A 14,791-nucleotide genomic window follows, 5' to 3' on the forward strand; every position below is an offset into this window, starting at 1 on the left:
AGTGTCAGGAACAGAAGTGAGGGAAGAGGCTAGCAGGAAGGAGATAGTGTAGGAACAGTAGTGAATGTAATAGGGAAGAGACTAGCAGGGAGGAGATAGTGTAGGAACAGTAGTGAATGTAATAGGGAAGAGACTAGCAGGGAGGAGATAGTGTAGGAACAGTAGTGAATGTAATAGGGAAGAGACTAGCAGGGAGGAGATAGTGTCGGAACAGTGGTGAATGTGATGGGTACGTCGGGAAGAGGTTAACAGGGAGAAGATAGTGTGGGAACAGTAGGTTGATACTGGAAATCAAAGAATGACTCCAGTTTTCTGTTTATACATTTATCACAGATAACCTACAGTCATCATACTTATACTTAGTTTCTCCAGCATTACCTACAGTCATCATACTTATACTTAGTTTCTCCAGCATTACCTACAGTCATCATACTTATACTTAGTTTCTCCAGCATTACCTACAGTCATCATACTTATACTTAGTTTCTCCAGCATAACAAGTGTAGCTGGATAATTTTCATATTGTATTCATGAATTGGGATTAATTGTTTTTCTCTTTTTTGTTTACTTTTGGTTCCCATGATTTTAGACTGAGCTGAGGAGAGTTTACACACAACTTGAGGTTCTACGAACTAAGACCATGCGGAAAGACAATCCTCACATCTCCAAGAGACGTGGAGGACGCAAGGCAACTCACAGGAGGTTCTCCCTACAAGTGAGTCAACATAGTTTCAGAATTATCTAATGTATTCTTTCTGGTATTTCAAGCATATATACCTGTAATGTATTTAATAAGGGATGAAACCAATGGTGATAATGCAGAGCTAAACCTGCTGAGTAAACAGTGTCATGGAGGTAAAAATCTAACTGTCACTTTTTAGGCACAGTTTGCTGATAAATGGGTGTATTAGCAGCAGTTCCAACACGGTGTTATTGGGTGGAACTCTTCTTGTTCAATTTATTGTTTTGTTAGGTGGTAGTGGGAGATGCATAGTCTATTATCTAAAGCATTTTGAACCATGGAGATCTCTGCAAACCTGACTTTCATCATGGTAGGAGTCCTGGGCATCAGCACCCCCTCCTCGACTCTTGCCCAGGGGTTCTTTTCTTCAATATTCGTGGCTATGTAATTTGGAGTTTCCTTTAATATATTCCTGTCTACCCTTTTTATGACTATGAATTTCTTGGCACGGTGTTGTAGTGGTATTACGATTTCGAAGTTTTCTCCCTTTAGTTTCTTGACTGCATCGGCGGCGAGCATGTTATCTACATCCTTTTCTTGAAGGCATAGGACTACGAACGAGTCCTTTGCTTCTATCAAGGCGGTGTTTAATGTGCCAAGTTCCTCCTTGTGTTTTTCGGATACACCCCCCCCCCCCCCAGGAGGGAGCGTACCCGGATCCTGTTTCCAGTTGTCCTCGTCATTCAGTCCTGGTCGTTATCCACGTCATCAGTCCTGTTGCAGATTAATAAAAGTAACAGACACCCTACCTATTCTAGGAGAGCAACCTAACAAAGGAATTACAACACTGCCCACCGCCACTTGCTGGTCACGTAGTCGTAGAGTGGTTCCTACTTCCCTAGTGTTAATGACTGCTCACTTATAGACGTGAGCTAGTGTACCTATTCAAGGGGGTGGGGGGATTCGGGAATGCGACCCCTTTCCTAGGTGAACCCGCATGATCACGGCTACCCAGAAAGGCTCAGCTCCTACCCCTTTTCGTGTTCACAAACTAATGGGAAGGAGGTGAACAGTTACAGGGGGGACCCAAGGACGAATACACCTCGATGGTGCAGGTCCCCAAGCCAGAGCGAAAAATAAGGAAGAACAAAGAAAGAAATGGGGCAAGTAACACCAGTGGGATCGGGGCCCAAATCCGCTGCAGGAAGCCATTACAGATAACACCTGAGCATTGCTGGCGACACAGAAAGGGAGTTGTTTGGAACAAGCTTCCCAAGCGTTTAAGTAGTGCTGAGTGGCGGCGAGTGATGATCAGTGAGGTGGTCGTTTACGTTCCGGTCGTCAACAGTTTGAGACAAAAGCTGGCTGGCTTTGGCGGTGAAGGGTCTGGAGAGAAGTCCTATCACGGCGAAGGCAGCAGAAAATGCTGCAACAAAGACAACCCCAAGTGCCTGAATTGTAATGAGGACCACAGAACACTGGCAGCAAGTTGCCCCATAAGAAGAGAGATCATTAAGAAATTGAAAAAAAAAGGAAAGAGTAAATAAGTAAATAGAAACGGACCCCAACAAAACTGCAAGACACAACTACCAAAGTCTTAGAGAAAACTAAAGAAAAAACTCCATACAACCTACATACCTGAAACTGAGTGAAGGACTACCATTCACAATACCAGCGACTATTATCCACACACACATCAACAACGTCGCAAAGCCAGGATCCTTCAGAAAAACGATCAGGGAAATGTTTTGAATTGAATTGAATTGAAACAGTTTATTAAGCTAGAAAAACACAGATACAGAGTGGATAATAATAACAATATTAACATGGCTGAGCCAGTTGAGAACCTGAGCTCTCTTTTAGGCACCTCATATATACTGTACATTTATCTCAAGGAACTATTATGCAACATTTAGTATCATCTGGAATAGTACAATAGCATGGTGGTAATAAGAGTAATAAGAACATCTCATAATGTTACCACGGTTATCACTTTAATATTTATTTATTTTATTTATTTATTATATATATATATATATATATATATATATATATATATATATATATATATATATATATATATATATATATATATATATATATATATACATAAATTACAGTGGAATTGAAAAACATAAGTATAATGGGGGAGCAGTACAACCTGGGTTGTACAGTAATAAAGTTGACCAAGAGGACAGAGCTGTCAGGATTATGTCTAGTTGGCAATTATGTTTATTGCAATGGTAATTACTTGTCTATATACAGTACATGATATTTTCCGATAAAACGGTTTTGATGGTACAATAAAAGCAAGTACTGTAAATATAGTAGGTGTTACAAGAAATATTAATACTTAGACAATACATATTTTTTAAGAGATGATTTAAAGGAGTAGTCTTTGCTAGGATGGATGGGGGTAAGTTGTTCCACACCTTCACACCGTGATACTTTATGGAGGTCTAGGAATGAGAGGAGTGCATGGGGGGTGGTCTTAGTAGCTCTGGGTGCCTTAAGTCGTATCTCTGATTATTCCGGAACTGGAAATAATTATTGTCACGCAAGTGATTGATAGATTTGTAAACAAAGAGGGCACAGCAGTAGGCGTTAATATCTTCGAATTTTAACATTTTCAATATAGCAAATTTTTCGTTTGTGTGATCTGTTTTTTCAAGTAGGTCATTGTCCATACAACTATCTTTTGTGCAGTAACCAGAGATTGTGTTCTTGAAGAGCCAGAGGCCCCCCCCCCATAGTGCGTGACAGTGTATCGGGTGTTCGTAAACAAGATCAAGATAGATTTCTTTCTTTGCTGTGAGAGTGAGTGACTGTCGCGTGTAATACATGATACCGCACTGTTTATTGACTTTATTGTGAATGGGTTGTATGTGGTTTCTCCAGTTAAGTTTCTCATCAATAATAACTCCGAGGAATTTAGTATTTGTTCGCGTTTGAGGACCTTATTACCAAGGTACACGGGGTCCAAGTCTGGGGGTAAGTTTTTCCGTCTGTGAAAGATCGTGTAGTGGGCTTTCTCAAGGTTTATGGTCAGTTTATTACGTATTACCTAGGTCCTGACTTTAGTCAATTCAGTGTTTATAGTTCCCATCAAGGAATGGAGGTCTGTGTTGCTGGCATAGATTACTATCGTCTGCAGTAAGTTGTATTTTATGAATGTGCTGGCGTGGACTATGTCGTTTACGTACAACAAAAACAGTACTGGACCGGGAATGGAACCTTGGGGTACGCCATGCAAGATTGGCGAGGAATCAGATTGGTGATTATTATAGTAGACATACTGCATCCTGTTGGACAGATATGAGGTAAACCAACTGTGGGACAGGCCCCTAACGCTGTAATGTTCAAGGTTTCAAAGGAGGATGGTATGGGCGACAGCATCGAAGGCTTTAGAGAGGTCCAAGAATATACCGACTGTGAACTGACTGTCATCAAAGGAATTTAAGATGTCATTAGTAAAGGATAGCAGAGCACTCTCAGTCGAACCTTCTAGCTCTAAATCCAAAGTGGGAGTCTGTAAAAATGTTATTGGTATTACAGAAGGAATTTAGTCTACTACATGCTAGCTTTTCCAGTATCTTATTCAAGGCTGGGAGGACTGATATTGGGGCGGTAATTCTTGAAGAGACCTTTGTCCCCAGATTTTTTATATGCTGGGTGAGCTTTAGCAATCTTCATTTTATCCAGAAAGACACCACTACTCAAGTAGGAGTTACAAATGAGTAGGAGAACAGGTAGTAAAAAGTGGGCTACTTTCTTAATGATGCTCATTGGTATATTGCCTTCGTCCGCCGCTGCATTTTTGGACATTTTTATGATGGCCAGTATTTCATCTGCTGTGATAGGTGATAAGAACAACTCATTTTGCTGTCTGTTTTGCAGGTAGGCTCTAAATTCATCATGGTGATCAGGTATGCTCTCTGCAAGATTTTTGCCTACATTAATAAAATATTCATTGAAGTGGTTGGCAACGGGGGAGGGTTCCGTGACAGCTGAATCACTTATCATAAAAGCTGAGTGGGGGGCCGAAGGCTGAGTGTTCCTGTTCTGAATAGAATGTATGACATTCCAGGTTTTCTTACTGTCGCCTGATGCTGAATGGAGCTTATTTGTATGATAGCTACGTCTGACATTTCTAACTGCTTGAGTTACTCTATTTCTGATACTTCGGTAAGCATCACCGAAAGTTGTGGGTCTTTTTGGAAATTTCCTTTAGAGTTTGTGTTTTTCTTTTATCATTATCTTAATTTCGCTTGTGATATAGGAAATGGATACAGTTTTCACTGACTTAGTCTTGAGCGGGAAGCATTTATCAAAGCAGGCATTGAAGATACAAGAGAGCTGTTCACGTTAGGGTAGTCGGAGGCACAGACAAGATCCCAGTTAGTATTCATTAGGTTGTTTTCAAAAAGGAGCATGTTGTCGGTGCAGTAGTCTCTGTATTGTATCGAGACTCTACTAGACCTTTCAGGCCTTGTGACTGTTTTATACTTGGCAAAAACTGGGAAGTGATCTGAGATATTGTTATAAATAATTCCACTTGCAAGATTGTTAGGAGTGTTGTTAGTCCAGATATGATCTATCACAGTGGCAGAGGTGGCAGTTACTCTAGCGGGTTTGGTTATAGTGTTGAAGAAGAGTTTAGAATGACAGGTAGCAAGAAGGTCTAATACTGAGTGTCGGTTTCTGATTTTAATAGGTCAGGGTTAAAATCCCATGTAATGTAGGAATGTTTCCTCTCTGAACTTATGATAGTGATAAGCTCCAAAAATTTATCAAGAAAATTCCTTACATTAGTGTGGGGTCTTCTGTAGATTACTCCTACTCGGATATTTCCTGTGTCGTTACGTAATTCAATGAAAACACTCTTCATGTACTCCTCCTGACCCTTTAAATCATCTCTTACAGAAGTGTTATACTTGATATCAGCATATAGGGCGACACCACCACTGGGTCGTGACGTGTTGACGCAGTGTCTATTATAATTAGGAATGTTATACAAATGGTCAATATCGTTAGTGAGTTTGGTCTCACATAACCCAAGTACATCAAATTTGTGGGTAATAGAAGATAAACACTGATCTAATAAGGTATCTAGATGAAGGGGAATACTGCTGATGTTATGGCCAATCAAGGAGAAGGAATGAGGTAGTAGGAGACTAGAACTAAACTCGGGAGAGTCAGGGAAGTAATAGTTATAGTTGGGGTTGGTGTAACTCAGTGAGTTTTGTAGAAAGGCATCAGGATCGATATGAGGGAGTATTGTGTCGACACCATGGGTAAAGGAGGTGTAACACATACGATCTAGCACATCTAAGGGAATGACACTAGCATATTCATTATGGGATCATTGATACTGATTAAGGAACAGTAAAAACTCAGGGTCACTGAGTTGTGAAAAAGTAAGATCTGTGAAAACTATAATAGTGGAGGGGTAACGTACTCACAAGTGCTACAACCAACAGCATTAGTATGACCGGTACTGTTGAGGGTGATTCCCAGATGGAGTGGGAGGTGCTTCTGTCACTCGGTTTTGAGGGCTGCTGGTTTCCACCACAAAGGGTAGACGTGTAGTACTTGAGTTGGCCCGCAGGGGGGGAACTCCTCAGGTGATAGCGACAGTGGCTGGTTCCCCCTCAGTGGGGAGGGGATTCTCGAGGGGCTTGGGGGGGTTGGTACAGCAGGTGGGTGAGTGGGCGGGTGCCCACTTGCCCGATCCCTCACAACAAGGGTTTTATGACAACGTCACGTGCTACCCTTGTTTCCTGGCTTCTTTAAACTGGTCCATTTGCTGTAGATGGGCTTTAGTCGTACCTGGGCAGAGATCTTCGTTGATAAAACACTTTGTCACGGTCAGAGGGGGGGTGAGAATTTTGTTATGATGTCGCGGGGACGGGAGGAGTTGGGTTTCCCGACGCGTTGAACACGGTCAAACTTTACTTCAGGAAGTTTAAAATGTTAATTCAGCAGGCGTGAAATTTTGCGTTGGGGTGTTTCCCAGTTCACTGTTAATAATATCCCGGAGGTGAAGTTCCCAGACGATGCCCCTTCAACAGAAATTTTCAAAATTATTACCGAGAGCAACCTGGGAATAACTAAGATTCAGGAGCAAACAACCAAAGCTGTCGGAGAAGAAAACCTGACGGAAATAGATCCCATCAGCCAACCAATCACACCACACCACAAATTATCAGAAAACACAACTCAGCAGACAGAGAAACCACAAACCGCCAAAGCTGATCCTACCAAAGGGAAAGCAAGAAGAGACATCCCCACTGGCCATCGTGCCCCCCCCCCCCATCCTCAACAACCAGAATGCAGGCAGCAGACCTAGGCGAGGAGATCGGCATCCATTTCTACTCAGTCAACACACAAGTTACAATTTCAAATGATAGACATGTGCACGAGATCAAGGAAGGCACAGTCAAATTTACTTATGAAGATGCCTGGGTAAAAGAAGCCCACATAGAAACATTAATTAGGGGAGGAAGAATAGGTACCAAATACAACAGAATTGAAAGGGTAGAGGTAACTAAATACAAGAAAATCAGAGCGGGACTAAAGGAAGAAAGACACAGACACTCGACAGGAGAAACACGAGCCAGCAAACAACCTGCACCAAGTTCCCGGGATCCACGACTATACAAAACAGATCATTATAGACAATGCCTGGACTCAGGCGAGAAAAACAGAACTCATTAACATATACAACACAATAGACCCAGACATCATTCTTATCTACGCACGCGGACGAATAAACAATGAAAAAATCTAAATATTTAATTACCACGTCTACCGAAGAAACATCAACGAAGGACTCCTTGACGGGATAGCAATAGCAATTACAAGTTATAAGTAATAGAAGCTCCAAAATAGTTGCTGGTAGCGAAAGGCAGAATTGAACGAAATAATTGATAACTTCCAAAGAAACTTCCTGGCATTAGAAACAAACACCACCAAAGGACCAATAACAATATGAACATCATACCTACCATTCAGAAGACCAATATTTCCGACAGGAGACCTTCTAAAACTAACCAGACGAGATAGCCCGGCATACTTCCTTGGCGATTTGAATGCTCGACACACAACCCTTGAGCACCACAACAGAAATCCAGCTGAAGAAATTCTGCGTATCCTAATCGAACAAGGCAGTACTACACACCTCGGCCCAGACTTGCAAACATTTATAACAACGGGTAACTCGGGGAAACCCGACTTAATTCTGACCAACAGACACCACCATTTACACACACACACACACACACACACACACACACACACACACACACATAAAACCTGGATCCACCAGCACCAGTGACCACTTACCCATAATAGCAACTTTCTCCACATAGCCAATGCAAGTTCTCTTGATACTAAGATACTCATTCAAACTGAGAAATTTTTAAAACAGCCTCAACTCCGACGACACAATACTACACCACAACAAAAACACAAACGAAATCGATATAGCCTTAGAAACGTAGTACACAAAAATCACAACGCCATGAATAACAATATATCCCACACTACCATATACACAACTAAAGCATGAGGAAAAGGTGATCCAAACCAGATTCACCAACCTATACGAATCAGAAAAACACACGGTTGGAGCCTACACAATGCTTACACAATGAAAAATGGAATCAACTGATTACCAACACACAAGTAGACTACAAAGACCCAAAAGCCTTCTGGACCAAAGTTAAACATCTCATGAGAACCAACTTAGCAGAAAACAGTTACCCTAGAGACAAGAACGGCAAAAAGATCTCAGAACCAAAACTTAAAGAACCAATATTTAGAATATTTTGAAACGGCATTTAACAATTCACGGATGAGGCCAACAAAAACTTCTGCAAAGAAACAGAACAGGTGGTGAGAACACACCTGAACCAAAACACAGACAAATGGAAACACTACAGGACAATCAAACTCAATAAGCTAGACAACAACAACCCATTAATAACTCAAATATCCACACATGACATCAAAGACAATTGCCAGCTTCAAGAATATATCACCTGCAATTCGTCAAATAAACAAAACCGCATTGCAAAATATACCGCCACCAATGATCAAACAGCTTGCAGATATCTACAGTGCATCAATAGCAGTCAGATTTTTCCCATTAAAATTGAAAATGGCCAAAATAAGACTCATTCCAAAACAAGGGAAGAGTCCAACACAGGCAGAAAACTACAGACCCATCTCACTCCTCGAAACACCTGGCAAAATCCTGGAAAAAATAATAAACCAGAGACTAAGAAACCACCTAGAGTATGAAGATAAATACAACCAGAGACAACACAGCTTCAGGAAAAACCGAGGCACCAACACTGCAATAGCCTTAATATACGAATCTATCGCAAATGCAGCCAGCAACAGATAACAGTGCAACATAGTACTTAGAGATGTCAGCAAAGCCTTCGATAAAGTATGGCATGAAGGGCTTAAATATAAGATCATCCAACTTAACATGCCACCCAACATCACGGCTCTCCTCTGCAACTTTCACGACAACAGACAAGCCAAACTCATCATCAACAACTACTGTACATAGGACAAAATATCACCCGACATAGTGGAGAACCCCAAGGCAGCAACATATCACCAACACTATGCACCATATATACACCGGACATGCCCAAACCAAGAAACTCAGAGTACAAAGCATACACAGACGACGTAACTCAAATCATACAATACCCAGGGAAATCAAAACAAATGATGGCAACCAGAACAGGCAGAGAAATCGAAATCATTAATAATTACGAAAGGAAAGAGGAAATCAAAACAAACATGCAAAAACTGAAGATAAATCTTGTAGCAAAACCCAGACCCTACCCCATCTTTGTCAACAACCAAAATATACCATATGCTGAAAATGGGAAACTCCTTGGCCTCAAAATTATAAGAAGCGGCATACTCCCATATATCAAAGAAAGAATCGCAATAGCCAAGACCCAACTAACTAAACTCAGAAGATTCCGTAAACTTAAACACAAATATACAACTACACCTTTATAAAGAACTAGTCAGACCATACCTGAAAATATCCCCCAATTCCACTCAACACTACAACAAAAACAAATAAACTCAAAATACAGGCAGTATAAAACGTAGCCCTCAGAAGAGCAGCAAAACTCATACCACCATAAACAAAAACTGCCAGCGAACTACACACAGAACATAACCTAACCACAATCAACAGCAGAACGTACAATCAAGCATCAGCAATATGGGAAAAGCTACAAGGACTGGAAGACCCCATATTACAACAACTAATGCAAGAAGACATTACCACAACACACAGCTGGTGGCCAAAGATCATAATAGACGACGGCACAGAACCAGAGGCAATATATACCCAATGAAATAAGATACACAAAAGTAGTAAATGAAAAGATGGGGATAACCTAACAGACACACACAAGTACCTGGAGCCCCCTCCGTCCCCCACCCCAACACCACAAACTACCTAAGCTTATCTTAGTTTAGCTTGTCTTCCCTTGCCAGAGTGGACCTGTGGGAATGCTTTTCGTGGAAGACAACCCCGTCCCCACGAGGTGGATAGCCCATCTGCCATCAAATCTCCCACTTTATTTCCCACTTCCTAACTTTACCTTCCTCCTACGCCACCTTCTATCTTCAGGGCAAACGGGTCTCTTCTCTCTATCTCTTCATCATCATCAAAGGAGTCCTGTTTCTGCCCAGAGTGTGAAGTCAAGCCTAGTGGCAGCTAAAGATAATTGTTGTGCAAGATTGTGGAATTGTTGTGAGTGATATAAAGTGAAAAGACTAAGGAATTGTACACTGGTAGTGTACTGACTGTATATTCGAAGTGTGACGTCCAGTGTTAAATACATACCCTGTTGTTTTGTTTGTACACTGATGCCGATTGTCGGGAAATTGCTGGAGATTGGCTAGTGGTTATTCGACGGCACTTGTGATGTATCTACTGCTTCTATATATGCGACCTGTCCACAGGTAGCCAGCGGTGGAGGCTAGAAAGCGGCGAGAGTGGTTCGTAACTTTCCGTTTATATTAGTTGAGACTCTAATCTTTATTCAAAAATTTCCTAGAAACTCCTTTTATGCACAGCTATATAAATAAATGTTTTAAATTTCAATTGATTCTAATCATTGTCTTGACTTCTAAGAGTCTCGGTCTCAGAAGTAGCACCAGAGTGTTTATCAGGGGGACCAGGGGAGAGGGGCAAAATGGGAAGAAGGGTTTGGGGTGGGGAATGACTTAACAAAATGTCCGAATACCGTACTGGTGTCGTTAAGAATGTGATGGCGATAGGTAACAATAATACGGATAATTCGAGTTCAATAACAATACTGTACTCATATATGAAGTGTTAAAGATAACTTGAAAATATACAAGGAGGTTGCGGCAGCGACAGTGGACTAGTTAATAGTGTACTTCAATGATTATTAGCAGACCTAATACTAAATCCACATGCGTTAGGTTTTAGAGTGGAGTTAAAAGATTACTAATTGTAACATGTATACTTGTGATATTTCACAATGAACAATTATTTTTTATTGTTTTTCTACAGTAATGTTCAGTGTTTATTTCGCACACTAAATGTATTGACATTAAAGCTATTAAGAGTTGACAGCTGCAAAAGGATGAGAGTTCCCATTGTTTGCAGTATGCAAAACTCAGGAAGAGCTGGAAAACGGAGTCACATATTCACAAATGTTTCTACATTCTTATATTTAAGCATTACCATTGTAATACTATATATATAATACAAAACTAACATCCATATTGGATTACATATGGATGTATTTACCTTCTAGATATGTAATGGATATTATTTCAAACATTCTATAAATGTTTCTGAAACAAAACACTACATATGTTCAGATAGTTGATTATGAGTTGATTTACTTTTTATTTTCAATTTTACTTTTATCCTCTTTACCACTGATCGGCTCGTTAGCCGCTTGCTCACTCTATCACGTCTCTGTTACACACTGTTGGCAAGTACTGCGCATGCACTAGCTCCTGAATGTATCTGAACCTGCTCCAGTGTTGGTCGTCTGGTCTTGAAAGAGCTTACACTCGGTGCCGTCACAACACTCTCTGGCAGATTGTTCCAAGAGTTCACAATTCTTACTCTGAAAAAGTTTGCCCTCGCAGTTTTCTGGACTTGTGGCTTCTTCAACCTTGAGCTGTGACCCCTTGTGGAGTGGACGTCCGCCAGCTCCAGGTATGTACATTCGACCGAGTAGTGCCCCCTGAGATGTTAATACACTTAGATTAGGTCGGCCTTCGCCAATCTGTGGAATAAGCTTGGTAGTTGCAGGCGCTTTCTGGCTCTCTGGGTAACTTAATTTACAGTGATATCTCCATTAACCTGGACAATTGGTGCAAAGTACTTCTGGGAACGAGAGATTTCCGGGTGACAAAATGACTCTCTCAAAGCTGGAAAAATCTCCCGTCCCTGGAATTTTCTGGATACCAGGAAATTTTCTTGGAAGTTCCAGGAATTGCACATTACATCATCTCTCGAACCTGGAAAGAAATCTCCCATCCCCAGAATTTTTCCAGGTACCGGAATTTTTTCATCATTTTCCAGAATGCATTATTTCATCTCTCAAAGCGGGAAAATTTCCCCCTTCACCAGAATTTTCCATGTGCTGAAAATTTGTTCTTAGAAATTCTGCAAAAATGTACTTAATTTTCATCTCTCAAACCCAGAAAAAATCCCCCGTCCCTGGAATTTTCTGGAATTTTCTGGGTACCAGGAAAATTTTCTTGAAATTTTCATGAAAATGTGCCTCCTGGAAAATCGTTCCCAAAGATAGAATTTTCTGGAAAATTCAGACTTTGGGAGCAATTTTCCGAGAAAATTTTAATTCCAGCTATTGGAGAGTTCCGGTTAAGAGGGATTCTGGCTAGCGGAGATATTACTGTATAAGTTAAGTTTTTATTGTTGCTAAGGTTATATTATCACTTGAAACCTTTTATTTTAATAAAGTGATTATGTGACTTTGCTTTCAATATTCGGTCCAGCCTCCCTGAGCGTCAACCACTTCACCAGTTCTCATGGGTAGCAATTCCACTATGTTTGGGTAGATGTTAGGACTGATTCCCACATCTCCCGGGCCTTTTCATCAATGGCATCTCAATTAACTTCATCATCCACATCCCACTTGAGATGCGTGATGGCCCATAAATTCTTGATGGGATTCATATAACAACCCTTAGACAGGCCAGTCGAGGACTATCACTTCCGGGTGCTGAGTGAACCAGTCTTTCACCACATTGCTCACGTGGATGAGACTCCAGTCTGGCACAAGTGTGATAGGGTGTCGGTGAAGTAATGCCATGGCTGGCACTGATGGCAAAAATAGCTCCTGTGAACTCTCCATTTAATCCCACCAGCTCCTCAGGTCAAAATGCCCACATCCGGTCCCACAAAGTTGTGGTCACTTTACTACTCCTGGCTTTCTCCTGGATGTGTTGAGCATTATAGCAAGATACTTGAGACAAAAACAAAGTCTAGATTCCTTTTGTGCTTGAGGTTGTTCTTTCTTTGCCGTCACATAATATGGATGCGCTGTCTCGTGGTTTTCGGGTGACAAGAAAACTCCAGATCCAAGTGACCTGAAGTGCAGACAACTTTGATTGCTCTTGCTCCTGTATATTGTGTCCAGTATATGAGTGACAACCTCACGCATGATAACTCATGGTCTCCTACTACGAGACTTAGTTTTAAGAGAACCATCCTGCTACCACCGTTGAATCCATTTGGTGACAATCCTGACAGAGACACCTTTAATATGAGCAATTTCTCTTGACAACTTTCTACTCTCTTAAAAAAAAAAAAAAACATCAAAAGTGATACTTTAGTGTAGTGTATGTACTGTGTACGAAAGCTGCCCCTCAGAAACAAACCTAGGCTGTGCCGGATCCCCACCTAGTGGAAGAATAAGACCCATGGTTTTAGGCCAAACAATGTTTTAAGTTTATTCATGGAAAAATGAGGACGACTCATCATTTGAGGTGTCCATTTTCAGGGGATATGTGACGATATCAATATCACAAGGTAGTTAGCAAGTGTCTTATATCTAAATGTGGAGCAATGACGTCTACATTTTCAAAATAGTAATTAAGGTGATTGAAATTATATGGCCAGGCTGCTATCCAAGAGGTTGTGCTCACAGTGGCTACACATTATTATGGGGTCTTCTGAGAAATATTACTGTAAATGCTTCCAAAGAGCAGTTTCTGGTCTTGGATAATAACCTTCGTTGGAGATAAAATGGAATTGTTATTTTGTGTTGAGAGTTTGTAAGATTAGTGTAATAATTCCTATCGTGACTTATAGTTGCCACTCCTGTGAGGTGTATTTGCTCAGTGGCATTAGTAGCATTGTTGTTTGTTGTTTCCTCCTTGTTCTAGCTGACCCTTGAGTCACAAGTCTCTTTGGGGGTTACTTAAAAGTGCAGGTAGACTCCGATTTACAAGGATTTGAATCACGAACATTTGCAGTTACGAAAAAAAAATACAAATTTGTTCCACTATTGATATGATAATTGCCCAAATAAAAAATTTATTTTTACTACCAGTTTTGTTACTTATTTCGTTAATCTCTAACTCTTGTACTTACAGAGTTATTAATTAAGTCTACAAATAAAATCTCAATGTGGCATCGTTCTCCTACAATCACCATTATATTCCTCAAACCCACATGAAGACAAGTAGATTCGTCACTCATCCAGTTGCCTTAATGTCCAATTTCTCCTCATTTGCTTTTATGTAATATATGGAAATTTAAGTAAAATAAAATGAGAATATATATGTTAAAAATTTCACCAGCCATCCCACTAACAGGGACAAGAGGCGAACTAACTGTAAGTAATGTTAACATAGTGCACGCTCTAGCTTTAAGTTACACTAGTGACCCAGAGAAAACAAAATCCCAGGCGACACATGAGTGATTCTACTAACCCTCTAGACTCTCGGTCTTCAAAGAGGACAATACTAGAAACTGAGCCAATCAAGTGATATTACACAAATGCCAGAAGTCTAGTTAACCCATTATTTGGTACTCATAGAACTGAAAGA

At 40.7% G+C, this 14,791-nt stretch overlaps 1 protein-coding gene across 1 annotated transcript in view; it reads left to right on the forward strand.

Annotated features, from left to right (window-relative positions):
• LOC121859638 (probable G-protein coupled receptor 158) overlaps window positions 1-14,791 on the forward strand; it is a 91,976-nt gene that overhangs the window by 58,977 nt on the left and 18,208 nt on the right. Inside the window, exon 6 of the mRNA XM_042356572.1 lies at window positions 590-715. Within this exon, the coding sequence (XP_042212506.1) occupies window positions 590-715 (126 nt within the window). The remainder of the gene's footprint in view (window positions 1-589; window positions 716-14,791) is intronic.

This window comes from Homarus americanus, unplaced genomic scaffold, assembly GCF_018991925.1.
Source record: "Homarus americanus isolate GMGI-L3 unplaced genomic scaffold, GMGI_Hamer_2.0 scaffold7626, whole genome shotgun sequence".
NCBI lineage: Eukaryota > Metazoa > Arthropoda > Malacostraca > Decapoda > Nephropidae > Homarus > Homarus americanus.